Genomic DNA, 14,221 nt, shown 5'->3' with positions numbered 1-14,221 from the left:
CTGCCTTTGTGTGATGTTTCTGTTCCTCTTCCTCTCTTTTTGGCAGCTACTCCTATTCCTCTAGCCCCCCCCTCACTCCCCATCTTATAATATTTCTTCCCTCCTACCTCAGAGACTCCCCAGCATTCTCCCCCACCATCCCTAATTTACGGGGCTGTTTGCCTCCTTGGCATCTCTCCGTCCCCTCGCCTGGAAATTGGCGCCAGGGGTGGGGTGGGGATGGTATTTTCTCAGTGGGAGTCCCAGGGAACTGAGTTCTCCCCACCACCACCCCCAAAGCCAGCTGCCTGCTCCCGCCTCAGCCATTAGTAACCCGGAGACGCGCACCTGCGTGGGGGCTCTCCTCCAGCCCCTGCTCCCTTCCTGCACCTCCCACTCCTGCTCTGAAATGGCGCTGAGCGGGTTATTTATCGGAGCCAGCGCTGCTCCAGAAGGTCAGGACGGTGGTGTAAATAACCTCTTCTCGCCATTTCCCCATCCCTCCAGAGCCTGCTCCCCTCCCCCTCCTCCACCTTTATTCGCACAAATGAATGTGGCTGGGCTGGCGCAGAGCCTGGCCCTGCATCTTAATGGGGCGGTGAGCTCACAAGATGGATTTAGCTGGGGGTTTTATGGTTGCCGCGGCGACAGGAGAATGCTTGGGTTTTCTTTCCCCCTTCCTCTGCAGGATTTTAAAGACCAGGGAGTGTGCGGAGCCCTCCACTGCACTGCAATTTGAAGGGTCTCCTTCTCAGTCACCTCTACTGCTCATAAGATGGGCCTGCAATTCCAGGATTAAGCAAGAGAGACAGCATTAGGGCTTCAGATAGGATTGGATGAGGGAACGAAGGTAACAGGAGTGGAAGAGCCTCTCCAGCATCCAGATGTGACACCTAGAGTTACCCAGTCCTGCCTGCTCTTCTGTGAGAACCTGGCAATCAGCTCAGCAACTGTGGGGCAGCTGTGCCCGAGATCCCCCTCAGCAGATAGAAAAAAAGAAAAATGCTTGGGTATACCACCCCGGGAATCCCACATTGAAAGTTGGAGTCCATGGGGTTGGGTGAGAGCTAGGAATCTTTGTCTTTGCCTGTCTGAACTGGGGAAAAGCAGTGTCCAGCGTTACCATCCTAATCTCATCACCCAGCATTGACCCTGGGGTGGGGTGGGGGGCATGTCAGTGTGAGAGTTGAGGGTTGTGAGAATGGAGTTCTATCCACTTCTCAAACTTGGAATTCTCTGAGCTTGTTTACCCAGCCTGGCCTGGTTTGAACTTTTCCTGCCTTCTCTGTTTCCCACTAGGAATGGAACTCTGGTGTCCTGGCCTACCCAGTTCTCTAGCCAACAATTTTCTTTCAGGACTATGAGCAAACCTGTCCCCAGCACTAACTGAAGCAGAGACTGGGGAGCAGGGTCTGATTATCTCCCTCCTTTGGTCTCCTGCCTGATTCTGGGCCTCTGTCTCTGTTTGTGAGCCTTTCTCTCCTCCCCAGGGGACCCTGGGAAGCCCCTCCTCCCCTCTCCCCCTCCCTCCCCTTTGGCTGGGAAAGTGACTGCAGTCTGAACAGTGCCAGACACCTGCCTGCCAGATGTGGCAATTCCCCATTCTTCTCTCCCGCCTCCCCAAATGTCTATCCTTTCCCCACCCCACTGAGCTCAGGCAAAGAGAGCCCCGCAACAGGGTGATTTAGTGCTGCAGCCCCTCTTCCTCAAGTGCCCCCCTCCAGCTCCTCTCCTTCCCCCTGGTGCCCATGCCCCCCCTCCTTTTTTTTCCACCATGTCCTGCAGAGGCCTTCCTGGTACAGCCTTCTCCCACTCCCAACCTGGGGTGCTGGCTTGTGTAAGCCCCAGCTCTTGGACTGGAGAAGGAATGGGTGGGGCAGAGGTGATTGGCCTCTGTTTTACCCATGGGAGAGTACATCAGCAGGGCTGGGGACAGTGGCAGCCAGAGCTGATGTCATTCTCACTTGATGGGGAGGGGAGGTGGGAGGGGAGGAGGAGGTGAGTGGGGAGCACTCCAGACTGCAGAGGAGAAGGAGGTCTGTGAGACCTTCCCAGGTGGGTGAGAGAACTCAGAATTGTGGCTGCCTGGTGGGCATCGCATCTTTGTTTCTTTGGATGGGTCTCTGGATCCGTGTCTCAATATGACTTAGTAGATGCCCCGTAGCTCCTCCCCTTCAGACCGACCCAGAACACACACTTAAAAGGAACCCGTGGGGCCGGCCCCGTGTGGTAGTGGTTAAGTTCGCGTGTTCTGCTTCAGCGGCCCAGGGTTCGCAGGTTTGGATCGCGGGCGGGGACCTATGCACCACTTATCAAGCCATGCTATGGCAGCATCCCACATAAAAAGTGGTGGAAGATGGGCACGGATGTTAGCCCAGGGCCAGTCTTCCTCAGCAAAAAAGAGGAGGATTGGCAACAGATGTTAGCTCAGGGCTAATCTTCCTCTCACACACACACAAAAGGAACCCTTGGTCCTTAGTGTTTGCTCTCTTTAGTGTTTGCTCTTCTGTGTCTTTTCCCTATCAATCTCTCTTCCCTCCCATTTCACCCTTCCTCCCTTAGTTTAGCTTCTCTCTTGGTCATCTGGCCTCCCCCACCCCCTTCCATCCCATATCATAACACAATATGATCCCAGACCTCCCACCAAAGCAGAAACTCTGGTTCAGAGCCTCTTTTCTCCTTCCTGTCCCTCCTTGCGACCTGACTGTCCTGGGCCAGACAGGGCTCTGGGGTAGCAGTGAGGTAGAGGGATGGCTGGGCTGAAGAGCGGCAGAGGCAGGACAGATGGAGAGCAGGAGCGGGAGAAGGAGTGGGACAGGAAGATGGAAAGAGAAGCAATATGAGAGAGAAACAGTGACTGAGAGACAAGAGGCAGAGGCTGAGAGTTAGCCGAGAGCCAGCACACACTGGGAGAGTGAGAGAAACCCACACAAAGAGAGCAGCAAGGCTGGGAGCCGAGAAAAAGAATGGAAAGATGGAGACAGGAAAGTCACAGCAAGAGAAGGCAGCTGGGGATGGGCTGGGCAAGGGGCACGCTGGCTCTCCTGGGCTCCCTCGTGCTGATGGGCCATAAATCTTGTGTGTGCATGTGTGTCTGTCTGTCCGTCCGTCTATGTGGGTACGCCCACACGTGTAGGGGTCTGTGGTGGGGATAGGGATGATTTCCACAATATTCTCATTCTCCCATTTCTTTCAGCAACCTCCTTCCTTGAGGCACCCCACACAAACCCCCCATCCCCCCCAGTATTCCTGATGCTCCAGGGGCCATTCCCAAGGTATTTCCACATCTCAGGAATCCTGGCTTTCTCACGTGGAATGCAGGCCTGCTGGAATGTGCAGTCAGGAGCTGTAGAATCAAGAGGCCCCATCCCCTCCCTGCCCACCCCCCATGCCTGCTCCCCAGCTGCTCCTGTCCATCTTCTCCTCCCACTCTCCTTGTATCTCTCCCTCCTCCACACTGACCCCTCCCCCAGCCCCTGACCCCCAGCCGCCTGGGGCCAGGGTTGGAGGGGAGACAAAGACAGGATTTATCACCAGGGTAGAGAAGCAGCCAGAGAGCAGGGCTGACCTCCTCAGGATGGGAGGGGGTGCCTGGCCAGATGCTGGGAAGCTGGAAGCCTGGGTTCCAACGGCTCCTGCTCACAGCCCCCACCTTTTCCCACTCTGACCTTGCTCTTTCTCTCGTCCCTGAAGAGTTAGGAAACAGAGAGAGGGTGGCCACGAGGTGATTTTAGGCCTTTGAAGGAAAACCTGGGAGGAGGGAAGAGATGAGATTGATGTCTTAGGGTCATTCTCTTATGGATACTGAGGAGGATTCAGAAATCAGCGAGCAATCAGGCACCAATTGTTTCCAGGACTAGAAAGGAGTTCAGGTTTAGCACTGCAACAGATGAGATGGAGAGGAACTTCCTCTGATATAGAGGGACTTCTCGAGAACAGGCCCTGATTGCCAATAAAGAGGGAGATAAGTGTGATTATGGGTCCTGCAAGATGGGAGATGCAGTCTCATTCAGAAGCAAAGGGAGAACTGGAATTCCCCAAGGGTTACTAGCTGCAGCCCCTCTGAGAAGGCCTTCTTCTCTGAGATCCCCAACTGCCTCCTGAGAGGTATGAGCAGCAGCTGGACCCTGCCTTTACAGTAAACAGACTATTGGCCTGAAATTGTCTCTGCTCAGCAGGCAGGGTGTGTGCTCAGGAGAGGGAACGGCGTGATCCAGGAGTTTCCGAGAAACCAGACCATATATCTTTCAGTGGACAGCTCCTGTAGCTTCCCTAGCTGCCCCTGGAGGCCCACTAGCCCCTCCAGAACCTCAGTGTGTCAGAGGCCTCCACAAACCCAACTCTGACGCTCCTGCACCCCTTCTAGCTCCTGGCACTCAACATCCTGCTTCCTGCCTTCACTCTACTGTCCTAGGAGAAGGCTGCTAGAATTACCTCCAAGTGAGAAGAGGGTGGAAAGAAGAGAAACTGAGGCGACTGGGAGCTTCCAGGCTACCAGTCTCTCACAATCCCACCAACCCATTCCCACCCCGGGCCTGGTGAGGGAGACTTTCTTGTGGTTTCCTTTTAAATTCTTCTGCAAGTGGAAACCATTCCCTCAATTACTGATGGAAAGCCAAAAATTGGAAATATTAGTGGGAAGGGGGTCATGGATTGTGAGGAGAGATTGAGAGAGGACAAAAGAATTGGGGGGGGGGCGCAGGGTAAAGAAAAAACAGGAAAAGGGAGAAGAGAACATCTCGTTTTTCCTCACTCCCCCTCCCCCCAATTGAGATGGCAGATTTATAGCCTTGGTTTGGGGAGGGGGGGCGCTGAGCATAAGGAAGACAGATCTGCAGTTCTGCCCTCTGAGTGTCTGGGTACTTAGCTTTAACTCCCCCATTAGCATCAATCCCCATCTTGCTGCCCATCCGTCTTCTGACATCAGCTCCTTCCCCTCTCTGTAGCCCAGGCTTTCTGACCCTAAGTGGCTCTTAAAGGGCCAGTCTAGACCCTCCTCTCCCTCCCTTCTCCCACTCTAGGCAGCACAGTCTGGGGGGTGTGTGTGTGTGTGTGTGTGTGTGTGTGTGTGTGTGTAGGGAGGGTGGGGCGACTCTTCCTCAGCTCTCTGTTCTCTTTATACCCCCTTATTTCATGAACCCCCATCTTTCTTCACTGCCTACCCAAGCCCAGAGCAGGCCCTCTGACTGGGCTGGGGGTCACAGACACATGGCTGCTGGAGCTGAGGGCTGGAGAAGGCATGTGGATCCCCGGGATAGATCCTCCCTCCCTCATTTTCTGGAGGCCCAGAGCAAGGGATATCAAGAACTACTGGCTGTTTTTAATTCTCAGCCAGCAGTGGGAGTGGACAGGTTGGAGGTTGAGACTCCTAGGAGATGCCCTGAGCCCCACATTCCTAGCCTCCTTTCCCAGGGACCCAGGCTGTGGTCTGTGGGGGGTGGGAGATTTCACATCTTCCTCTCCCTGTGAGGGAGGTGACATGCCAGAGAACCCTGCCTCTGAATTTCCTGGCTTCTCTCCCCTCTTCCTCAGCAACTGAACTTAGAAGGGCAGAGAGGAAACTGGCTTCTCCCCATTTCTCTCCATCTTCTGCAGAAATGCTGTAACTGCACTCCAGGGGCTGTAAGAATGCCAGGATGCTTGGAAAGTTCCTCCCCCATCTGCCTTAAATCCTTTCTGCTGCAAAGCTCTGCAGTCCTGTGAGGGGCTCTCTAGGATAGCCAGACCCTCTTCCTGATATCTTAAATCCATTCCCCACCTCACTCAGTGCTCCCTTCTCTGGCTCAGGATGAGAGGGAATTGGTGGGTGGGGGCCTTGGGAAAGTGCCCACGCTAAAAATAGGAGCCCCCAGCTGCACCCCCCCTTAGCCCCTTATTTATCACCTTCCAAACCTCACTCTCAAAGAAGCATAAATATTCCTAATTCCTGAAGGCCAGCCCTGAACTCATAAATTTAACTGGGGAGGTGGGCAAGGGGGCGGAGTGAGGTGCAGAGAGACGGGAGCCCACTGCAGCCTCGAGGAAGCAGAGCATCTCCTGGGGGAGGTGCCTGAGTTGTGCCCACGCGGACGCCAATGGGTCTTCGCTGAGAGGAGGAGCAGGAGTCTCTCTCTAGAGTTCCTCTAGAGTCTTGTCTCACTACCCGCCCCCCCGACAAAAACCAACCTTAGTTCTGTCTTCTCCATTAGTTCTCCATCCTTCTCCCGCCCTCTTTTCTTCGCTATTACCTTCCAGTTCTTTCCTGCTCCTCTCCTATCTCCCCTCTCTATCTGCGCCTTTCTCTCTGTCTTTGCTCCTCGAAGCCTCTCCCTTTTCAGAGCCGTCGTCTGCAGGGGAAATTGCCGCCTCTTATTCAGTCTGGAGAGCGCGGTTTGAAAAGTCTCTCTCAGTGCCCCATCTCCCTCCTCAGCCCATTTGCCCCCCAAACGCGCCCTTTCCTTTCAGTCTCTCCTTCTTTCTTCTCCTCGGACCCCCACCTCTTTCTCTTCCTCAGCCTTCCTTTTTTCCCCTCACCCCTTTCGCCCCCTCAGTTTCCCCTTCGCTCTTCAGGGCAGGGTCCCCCCTCTCTCTCTCTTCAACCTCCTGTTCTCTCCCTACTCGAGCCCCCGCGCCCTCCCCTCAGATTCTTCCGCCCATATGTACCCCTTCAGACCCCATCTCTGCTTCGGTTCCCACGACCACACCCCATTTTCCCCTCCCGCTGGATGGAAGAGGAGGGAGGAGAGGGTGGAGGAACAGGTAGAGGGAGCGCGGTTCCTCGAGGGGAGGGAGAGAAAGCCGGGGAGCGGGAGACGGGAGGGGCGGCGAGGGGAGGGGCATCCTCACCCCGCAGCTGCGCTCCCCCTCCCCGCAGCCGCCGAGCCATAAATCAGGGCCCAGGCCTTTCGGCCAATGGCAGAGTGACTCGTAAATCGGCCTGTCAAGCTCAGCCAATGAGAGGCGGCGTTAAATCAAGTCCTGTCAGCGCTTGGCCAATGAAAGGCCCTGGGCTGACCATAAATCTGCCTGTAAGAGACAGCGAAAGAGAGAGAGTGTGCGAGCGAGCGAGAGCGGCAGGGGCGGGGGACTGGGGAGGGGGCCCGGGGTGGGGGACCCGGGAGGGGGGTCGGGGAGGGGGCGCAGGGAGAGCCGAGCGAGGCGAGGAGGGAGAGAACAAGCTTAGGAGAAAAAAGGCGATAACAGAGGTACAAGAGATGAAGACAGCCTCCAGGAGAGACGGACAGATGGAGAGAGACAAAGAGAAGCCTTGAGAGATAGAAAGTCAGCGATAGAGCTCGGGCTCGGGCGGGAGACTGACCGAGATAAAGAGACAGAGAGAGACGTCTACACTGACTCACACTCAGGAGGGCCCCCAAATGCATACGCTTCCCCGAGACACGCGTGAGCTCCTCACCATGAGGGTGGACACACACGCGTCATGCACACCCGCAAGAAAAAGAAAGATAATCTGAGAGATAATCTTCCGCCCCTTTTCCCCAGCCCGTATTGAAATTAGGGGTTGGGAGTGGCTGTGTGGGCTGCGGAGGGTGAGGGAGGAGGGGGTTGCTTTCTTGGTAGGCTCTGTCCTCTCTGTCCTCAGACTCCACGGTTTCCTCCAGTGCCACTTGAGTCATTTTTTTCCAGCGACTGATAATTGGGAAGTCCCTCCTGACGTCTAACCTCAATCCCTATTGCTGCTCCTTTCTACTTGCCAAACCTTTTGAATTGTCTTCAAGGACTATGAAAAGGGAACCCTTTTACAGCCCTTCAGAGAATTGTTGACTTTCAGAATCTTAGAAGGGCTGAGGAGGAAGGACTTTTAGAGATCATCTGGTCATTTGATTCTAGTTTTACAAAGGCTGCTGCGTGTAGTGGTTAGACATGTGTGCTGGTTCTAAAGTCAGACTCTCTGCTCTCAAATCATGGTCATACCACTTACTAGCCCTTTGACTTGGGACAAACTGCTTAACCTGTTTGTGCTTCAATTTTCTCGTTTGTAAGCAAGAGATTATAATAGATACTTCATGGTAAATTGTGTGAGGACTACACAAAATAATATATTTACAGAATTTAGGACAGCACTGGGTACATGATGAGTACCCCCTGCCCCCATCTTTGTACAGATGATAAAACCTGAGGCCCAGAATGGTCCAGGGTCCTGCTCACGTTCACAGAGCGAATTATCAGAGAGCCTTGCTGCAGCCCTGCTCTCTTCACTCCCAGGCTGATGTTCCTTATTGGTCCTGCTGTTCACCTGCCCTGTCTGGGCCCCTGCCTCAGTCGCCTGAACTTGACTCAGTTTAGGCTGCTGTGATTTTTGTGGAAGGAGGACACTCAGAAGCACATGTCCAGGGGCCGGCCCCGTGGCTTGGCGGTTAAGTGCGTGCGCTCCGCTGCTGGCGGCCCGGGTTCGGATCCCGGGATCGCACCGACGCACCGCTTCTCCGGCCATGCTGAGGCCGCGTCCCACGTACAGCAACTGGAAGGATGTGCAGCTATGACAGACAACTATCTACTGGGGTGTTGGGGGAAAAATAAATAAATAAAAATCTTTAAAAAAAAAAAAAAAAAAAAAAAAGAAGCACATGTCCAGATTAGGAGGCTGGATTCCTGGGCCCTGGAAGTGTGTTGAAGGTGAGGGTGTCCATCTGTCCACCCCGACGATAGTTCTGTCTGCTCTTATCTGAATCTTTCTGGACTTCACTTTGTTCTCTCAAACCGTGGCCTTGGGGGCAGGGAAGGGACAGCATACAGCCAGAGCAGCGTCACTTCCATCTGCAGTGCCAGGACAGTGCCCACACTTCACTGTGGGCTCCCTCCACCCCAACCAAGTAGACAATAAATATCGCCTGAATAAAAAATTTCTAATTCCTCATTTTCTTCCTAACCTTTGGGAAAAAGGGAGGGGTGCAGATCCCTGGGTCTCCACCCCTGCTGGCCTGGAGGGGGTGGGTGTGTCTGGACTCCCAGTCCCGCTGACACCTTCTGTCCTCAACAGGGAAGCCAGAAAGGAAACACAGAGAATCAGCGTCACCTGGTGGCCACAGGTGTTTTAAGTTTGCGCATGCACACGTGCACAGGCTGTCGGTCATGCTGGGGGAAGGGAATGGTATAATCCCCCTCAGCCTGGCCCCTAGGCACTCTTTTTGTTTTGTTTTTTTTTTGTGACGAAGATCAGCCCTGAGCTAACATCCATGCTAATCCTCCTCTTTTTGCTGAGAAGACTGGCTCTGAGCTAACATCTATTGCCAATCTTCCTCCTCCTTTTTTTTCCCCCAAAGCCCCAGTAGATAGTTGTACGTCATAGCTGCACATCCTTCTAGTTGCTGTATGTGGGACGCGGCCTCAGCATGGCCGGAGAAGTGATGCGTCGGTGGCCACCCGGGATCCGAACCCCGGCCGCCAGCAGCGGAGCGCGCGCACTTAACCGCTAAGCCACGGGGTGGCCCCCTGAGCACTCTTTAGTTAAGAGTTTCTGTTCTGCTTTCATAACCCAGGATGACAAGAGCAAGTCTAGGGGAAGTGAGGGGCCAGGTGAATTAGCTCCAGCCAGTACGACCCAGCTAGGGCAGCTAGAACGCGGGCCTGCCAGTGTCCCAGCTAAGTTCAGCTCCCTTTCCACAGAGCGAGGAGTCCTCCCCGTGACCATTCTCTTTGGAATTGGCCAGAGGGCTGGACTCCCTGGAGCGGCTGTCAAAGCTGGATTACAAAACTTTTTTGAGCTGAAAAATCCTGTTTGCAGGGATGGGGGATCCTGGCAGCAGTAGTTAGGGGCAGCGGTCATTTCTGGGAAGCTAAACAAAAAGGAGTCTGGTCCTCTTAAAGCAACTCACATGTTTTATACCTGGAAACCCCTCAGCTGAAGGCTCTGTCCCAGGCCCACTGCTTCCTGCCTCTGCTCTGACCTCGGTTTCCCCAACCCTCAATTCCTAGGTTCCAGCTGCAGACCAACCCTGGCCTGTTTCCTTCTTCCCCAAAGACCACACCTGAGCATTAAAAGGATGAAATTCATTTATTAATAATTAATAATGCACCTTGGGCAGCCTAGGACGGAAACATTGAGCAGGGGATGGAGAAGTCTGGTTTGGGGGTTGGGGGGAGGTTGTCTATAAAAATGCCCACAGACATTTCATCTACTCCCGCATCAGCTGGCCACTTTAGTCCTGGAGGAGACGGTCCCAGATTCTGGCGACTGGGGACACAGGTCTAATAGAACCTACGGAAACTCTGGGGCCCTCGTTTTAGGAGGGAGCTGTAGGCTTGGCGGAACTGGCGGTTCATGGCTGCATAGAGCACAGGGTTGATGCAACCATTGAGCCAGGTGAGGTTGGCAGCAAGCATGTGGACAACCCGGGGGGCCTGGACCTTGGCATCCAGGATGTTGAGCAGCAAGAAAGGGATGTAGCTCAGGGCAAAGCAAAGGAACACAGCAAAACACATCCGAGTCACCTTCCCAAACTCTGATGGTGAGTCCTGAGCTTTCTGGGCTCCTTTAGTTGGCCTGGCCTTGGCAGGTGCTCTTGAAGAGTTTTTCTCTGCCATCTGTTTAGCTACCTTGCTGTTGCTCTGGTCCCACACTTCTGAGGAGTCCCCTTCCAGGGTCTGGGTAGTGGCAGCGCTGACTGGCTCAGAAGAAATCCCCTCACTGGGCCCTCCTGATGCCAGCCCGCTGTCCAGCTCCTGGAAATGACCAGGCATGGCGTCCTCTGTCCCAGCCACGTGGTTGGAGCGGATGCTTGCCTGGCGCAGCTGGTACTGATCCAGCGCCTGTGCCGCTCGCTTCACCTGGCGGTGGATGAGGCAGTAAAAGATGCCGACGCTGCTGAGCCCAAGCACAAAGTAGATGCCCATGAGGATGGTGGTGTAGGGCCGGCCTCGGATGCGGTCAAAGCTGCAGGTGCAAACTACGGGCACCAAGATATAGATGGGCCAGAGGGGGGCAAAACTGGCCACACCCACCACCCAGGTGCCCACCAGCACCAGCACTATCCCCTTGGCACTGAAAACTTTGGGAAAGAGCTTAGGGTGGGCGATGAGGAGGTAGCGTCCCAGGGCTATAAGGCAGAGAGTGAGGATGGAGACAGAGTTGGCCGCAAAGAGGAGGAGCCCAAACAATCTGCAGAAGGTGGCGCCGGTGCGCCAGCGCAGGTGCAGGTAGGTGTCCACGGAGAAGGGCTGGAGAAGGGTGCAGTAGAGCAGATCGGCCACTGAGAGGTTGGCGATGAGCAGGTTGAAGCGGGTACGGAGCTTGGGCTGGATGGCCAAGGCCAGCAAGGTGAGCACGTTGCCCACGGTGCCCGTCACAGCCACCATCACCCCCCAGGTAACTGCAACGTAACGATAGCCAACCACAGACTCATGATAGCAGGAGAAGTTGGCATCAGAGATGTTCCACATGATGGAGGCTGAAGAGGGGCGGGGGAAGAAGAAGAAGGCGTCACTACCCGACCTCGAATCTAGATCTCGTGAACAACTCTGGGCCCTTGGACACCTGAACTGCTCCGGAGCTCACCTCTCCCAAGCCATTCCCAGGCCTCTTCATTCCAAGATCTCCAACCCTCTCCTTAAACTCTCTTAGTCCTTTCCCATTCTCAAAGATTTTCCCAAATTCTTATCTAAATACCTCTTAGTCTCTGTCCACTACAAACTCCAGGTCTCTTCAATATCCATCCAGATACTCTCAGTAACCCCGGCACCCTCCAACCTTTCTAGATTCCTTCCCTGTCCCCTAAGACCACCCAGGAGTCCCCTCTCTGTATTCAGGATGCTGCCGTAGCCCCCTCTGCCCCACTCTGCTACACATACATACGCATTTCAATTTTTTTCTGTTTTTACTACCTGGGAGATGAAAAGACAGAGTCAGTAAAAGTATGCCCACCAGAAAATTACTCACCGGAGTCTGTCAGCATTCACTTCTCTCTCCAGTGGAAGAAGTGAAACTCACACAAAGATCAGTCCTTTCTGGTGGGCAGTCAGGCTGCAAACAGGAGGTCCCTTGCTCTCCTGTGTCCTATTTTACTAGACTGAAAGAATAAGAAACTCCCCAGTTACCCAACCTCAGCCACTTCCTCCCTCGCCTCCGGTTCTACTCATTTTGCTTTGGCTAGTGAAATCTGGGCTTCTCTGTTGAAATTCCCCTGCTACTTACTCCAAAGCTGTGTCACTCCCTCCTTTCTTCTTCCTGAGACCCAAGCTCCCTTTCCTTCCTCTCTGTGTGTTGCAGACACCTATACGATCATTGCTGAGAAATGTCGAGACAAGGAGACAGAGCATCCGGCTATCTGGACCACTTCTCAAGGGGCCAAAAGACAAGACCAAGTTCCAGGAGCAACTCTAGGCACCCCAGAAGGCTTGTGTTTGTCTTGGGGGAGCACCACCTCCCCTCGTTCCAGGACTTGGAGATGGTTCAAGTCAGAGGGTCCCATGTGATACTTTAGCACATTTGAGAAAAGGAGTCAGATGAAGGAAAGTGGGAAATGAAGCATCCAGGATTCCGGCTTCACTCCCCACAGGGGCTTGGGCTCCTGTTCCATCATTCATTCACTCATTCATCCATTCACTCAACAAGTATGTATTGAGTGCCTATTATGCACTGGGCTCTGAGCTAGGCACTGGGAATACAAGAAGTTTTGATACATGGGCTTGTGCATAGTCTAGTAGAGGAGACAGTATGTAAATGTATAAATAAATGTTTAATTGGTTCTCCAAAGGAGGGGGTGGGCAAACTTTGGCCTTGGGCCAAATGTGGCCCACCATGTGTTTTTGTATGGGCCATGAGCCAGGAATGTTTTTTCCATTTTAAAATGGTTAGGTTTTAAATGGTTATATAAGTACCTATATAATATCCTCAATTTTGCTTCTCGGCCGGCACAACCTAAAATATTTACTATCTAGCCCTTTAAGAAAAAGTTTGCCTGCTGAGCCTCGCTCTAAAGACTATCAGGGGCTTAGAGAAAAGGGGAGAGCTGCCTAGGAGGAGGTCAGGAAGGACTTCGCAGAGAGATACCTGAGCTGGATTTTGAATGATGAATAGGAGTTTTTTGGGGAGATAAGTAGAAGGACATTCTAGACAAAGGGAGCACGGTGCTACAGTCACAGAGGTTTAGGTAGGGGTGAACAAAGAGTGTGAGGTATGGAGCAACAGAGAAGGTTCTGGAGGTGAGCAGGCCGGGATCAAGGAAGGCCTGTGTATTACGCTGAGGAGCTGAGGTTTTATCCTGAAGGCGATGGGGAGATTTGCACTCAGATAGCTGTGAGTTAGGAGTGAAAGCCTGCAGGCCAGACATGCGAGAGACCAGTCAGAGGCACCAGTTCAGACAAGAGATGGGCAGGGCCTGGGTTAGCGCCAGGGCCGGGTCTGTGGCATGCTGCCTGTGTAATTGCATGGGTCCCGCACTTAGAAGGGTCTAGTGATTGGTCTAATGCTCTGCGGTCACTGTCTTGAGATCCTTTTTGAACAACGGGCCCTGCTTTTTCATTTTGCTCTGGACCCCACAAATTATGTAGCCAGCCCTGGTTAAGGTGGTGGTTGTGGGAATAGAGAAGAATGATAAGGGTCCATAGGTCGTTAAGAGGTCAAATAGGACTTATTTAGTGACTCACTGGATGAAGGGTTAGGAAGAGGGAAGACTAGGATGAATCCCAGTTTTCCCAGTGGATGGCGATGTGCTTAATCAATAAGGGGGAATGTGGGACGCGCAGCAGGCTTGGGGAAAGGGTTATGTTGTGAATTCGGTTTTAAACCAGGTTTGAGGTACCTGTGGCACATGCTAGTGTCCCAGCCCCTCTAACCCCAATTTTTTCCGGCCCCAACTCTCTGCCCTCGTGTGACCCAGCCCCTGCTCTTCTCCACCCACTCTCCTATAGGGCCACTCTGGCCTGTCAGACTTCTGGATCTCCAGTCTCTGCCTTTTTTTTCTCTGCCTAGATTGACCTGAAAAAAAAAAACCTCCAAAACTCCTTGTTGGGTTCCATTTCTTTTTTTTTTTTTTTTAAAGATTTTATTTATTCATTTTTTCCCCCCAAAGCCCCAGTAGATAGTTGTATGTCATAGGTTCACATCCTTCTAGTTGCTGAATGTGGGACTCGGCCTCGCATTGGTCGGAGAAGTGGCGCCTTGGGGCTTGCCCGGGATCCGAACCCAGGCCGCCAGCATCAGAGCGCGCGCACTTAACCGCTAAGCCACGGAGCCGGCCCTGGGTTCCATTTCTGAACCCACAGTGAGCTCCCACCCCCAACTTCCCAACTGACAAACCCAAGAGGC

The 14,221-nt window shown here is 53.5% G+C and overlaps 1 protein-coding gene across 1 annotated transcript; it reads right to left on the bottom strand.

Annotated features, from left to right (window-relative positions):
• Positions 1–9,965: 9,965 nt before the first annotated feature.
• Positions 9,966–12,725, bottom strand: GPR84 (G protein-coupled receptor 84). The gene is made up of 2 exons (XM_014786566.2): positions 11,852–12,725; positions 9,966–11,363 (listed from the first exon to the last, which is right to left on the bottom strand). The coding sequence occupies exons 1-2, from the start codon at positions 11,865–11,867 to the stop codon at positions 10,165–10,167; spliced, it is 1,215 nt and encodes a 404-aa protein (XP_014642052.2). The 5' UTR covers positions 11,868–12,725; the 3' UTR covers positions 9,966–10,164.
• Between the last annotated feature and the right edge of the window lie 1,496 nt (positions 12,726–14,221).

Source organism: Ceratotherium simum, chromosome 17 (genome assembly GCF_057802395.1).
Source record: "Ceratotherium simum simum isolate JZ-2026a chromosome 17, ASM5780239v1, whole genome shotgun sequence".
Lineage (NCBI taxonomy): Eukaryota > Metazoa > Chordata > Mammalia > Perissodactyla > Rhinocerotidae > Ceratotherium > Ceratotherium simum.
The sequence above is the reverse complement of the archived record's forward strand: the minus strand, read 5'-3'. Positions and strand labels throughout refer to the sequence as shown.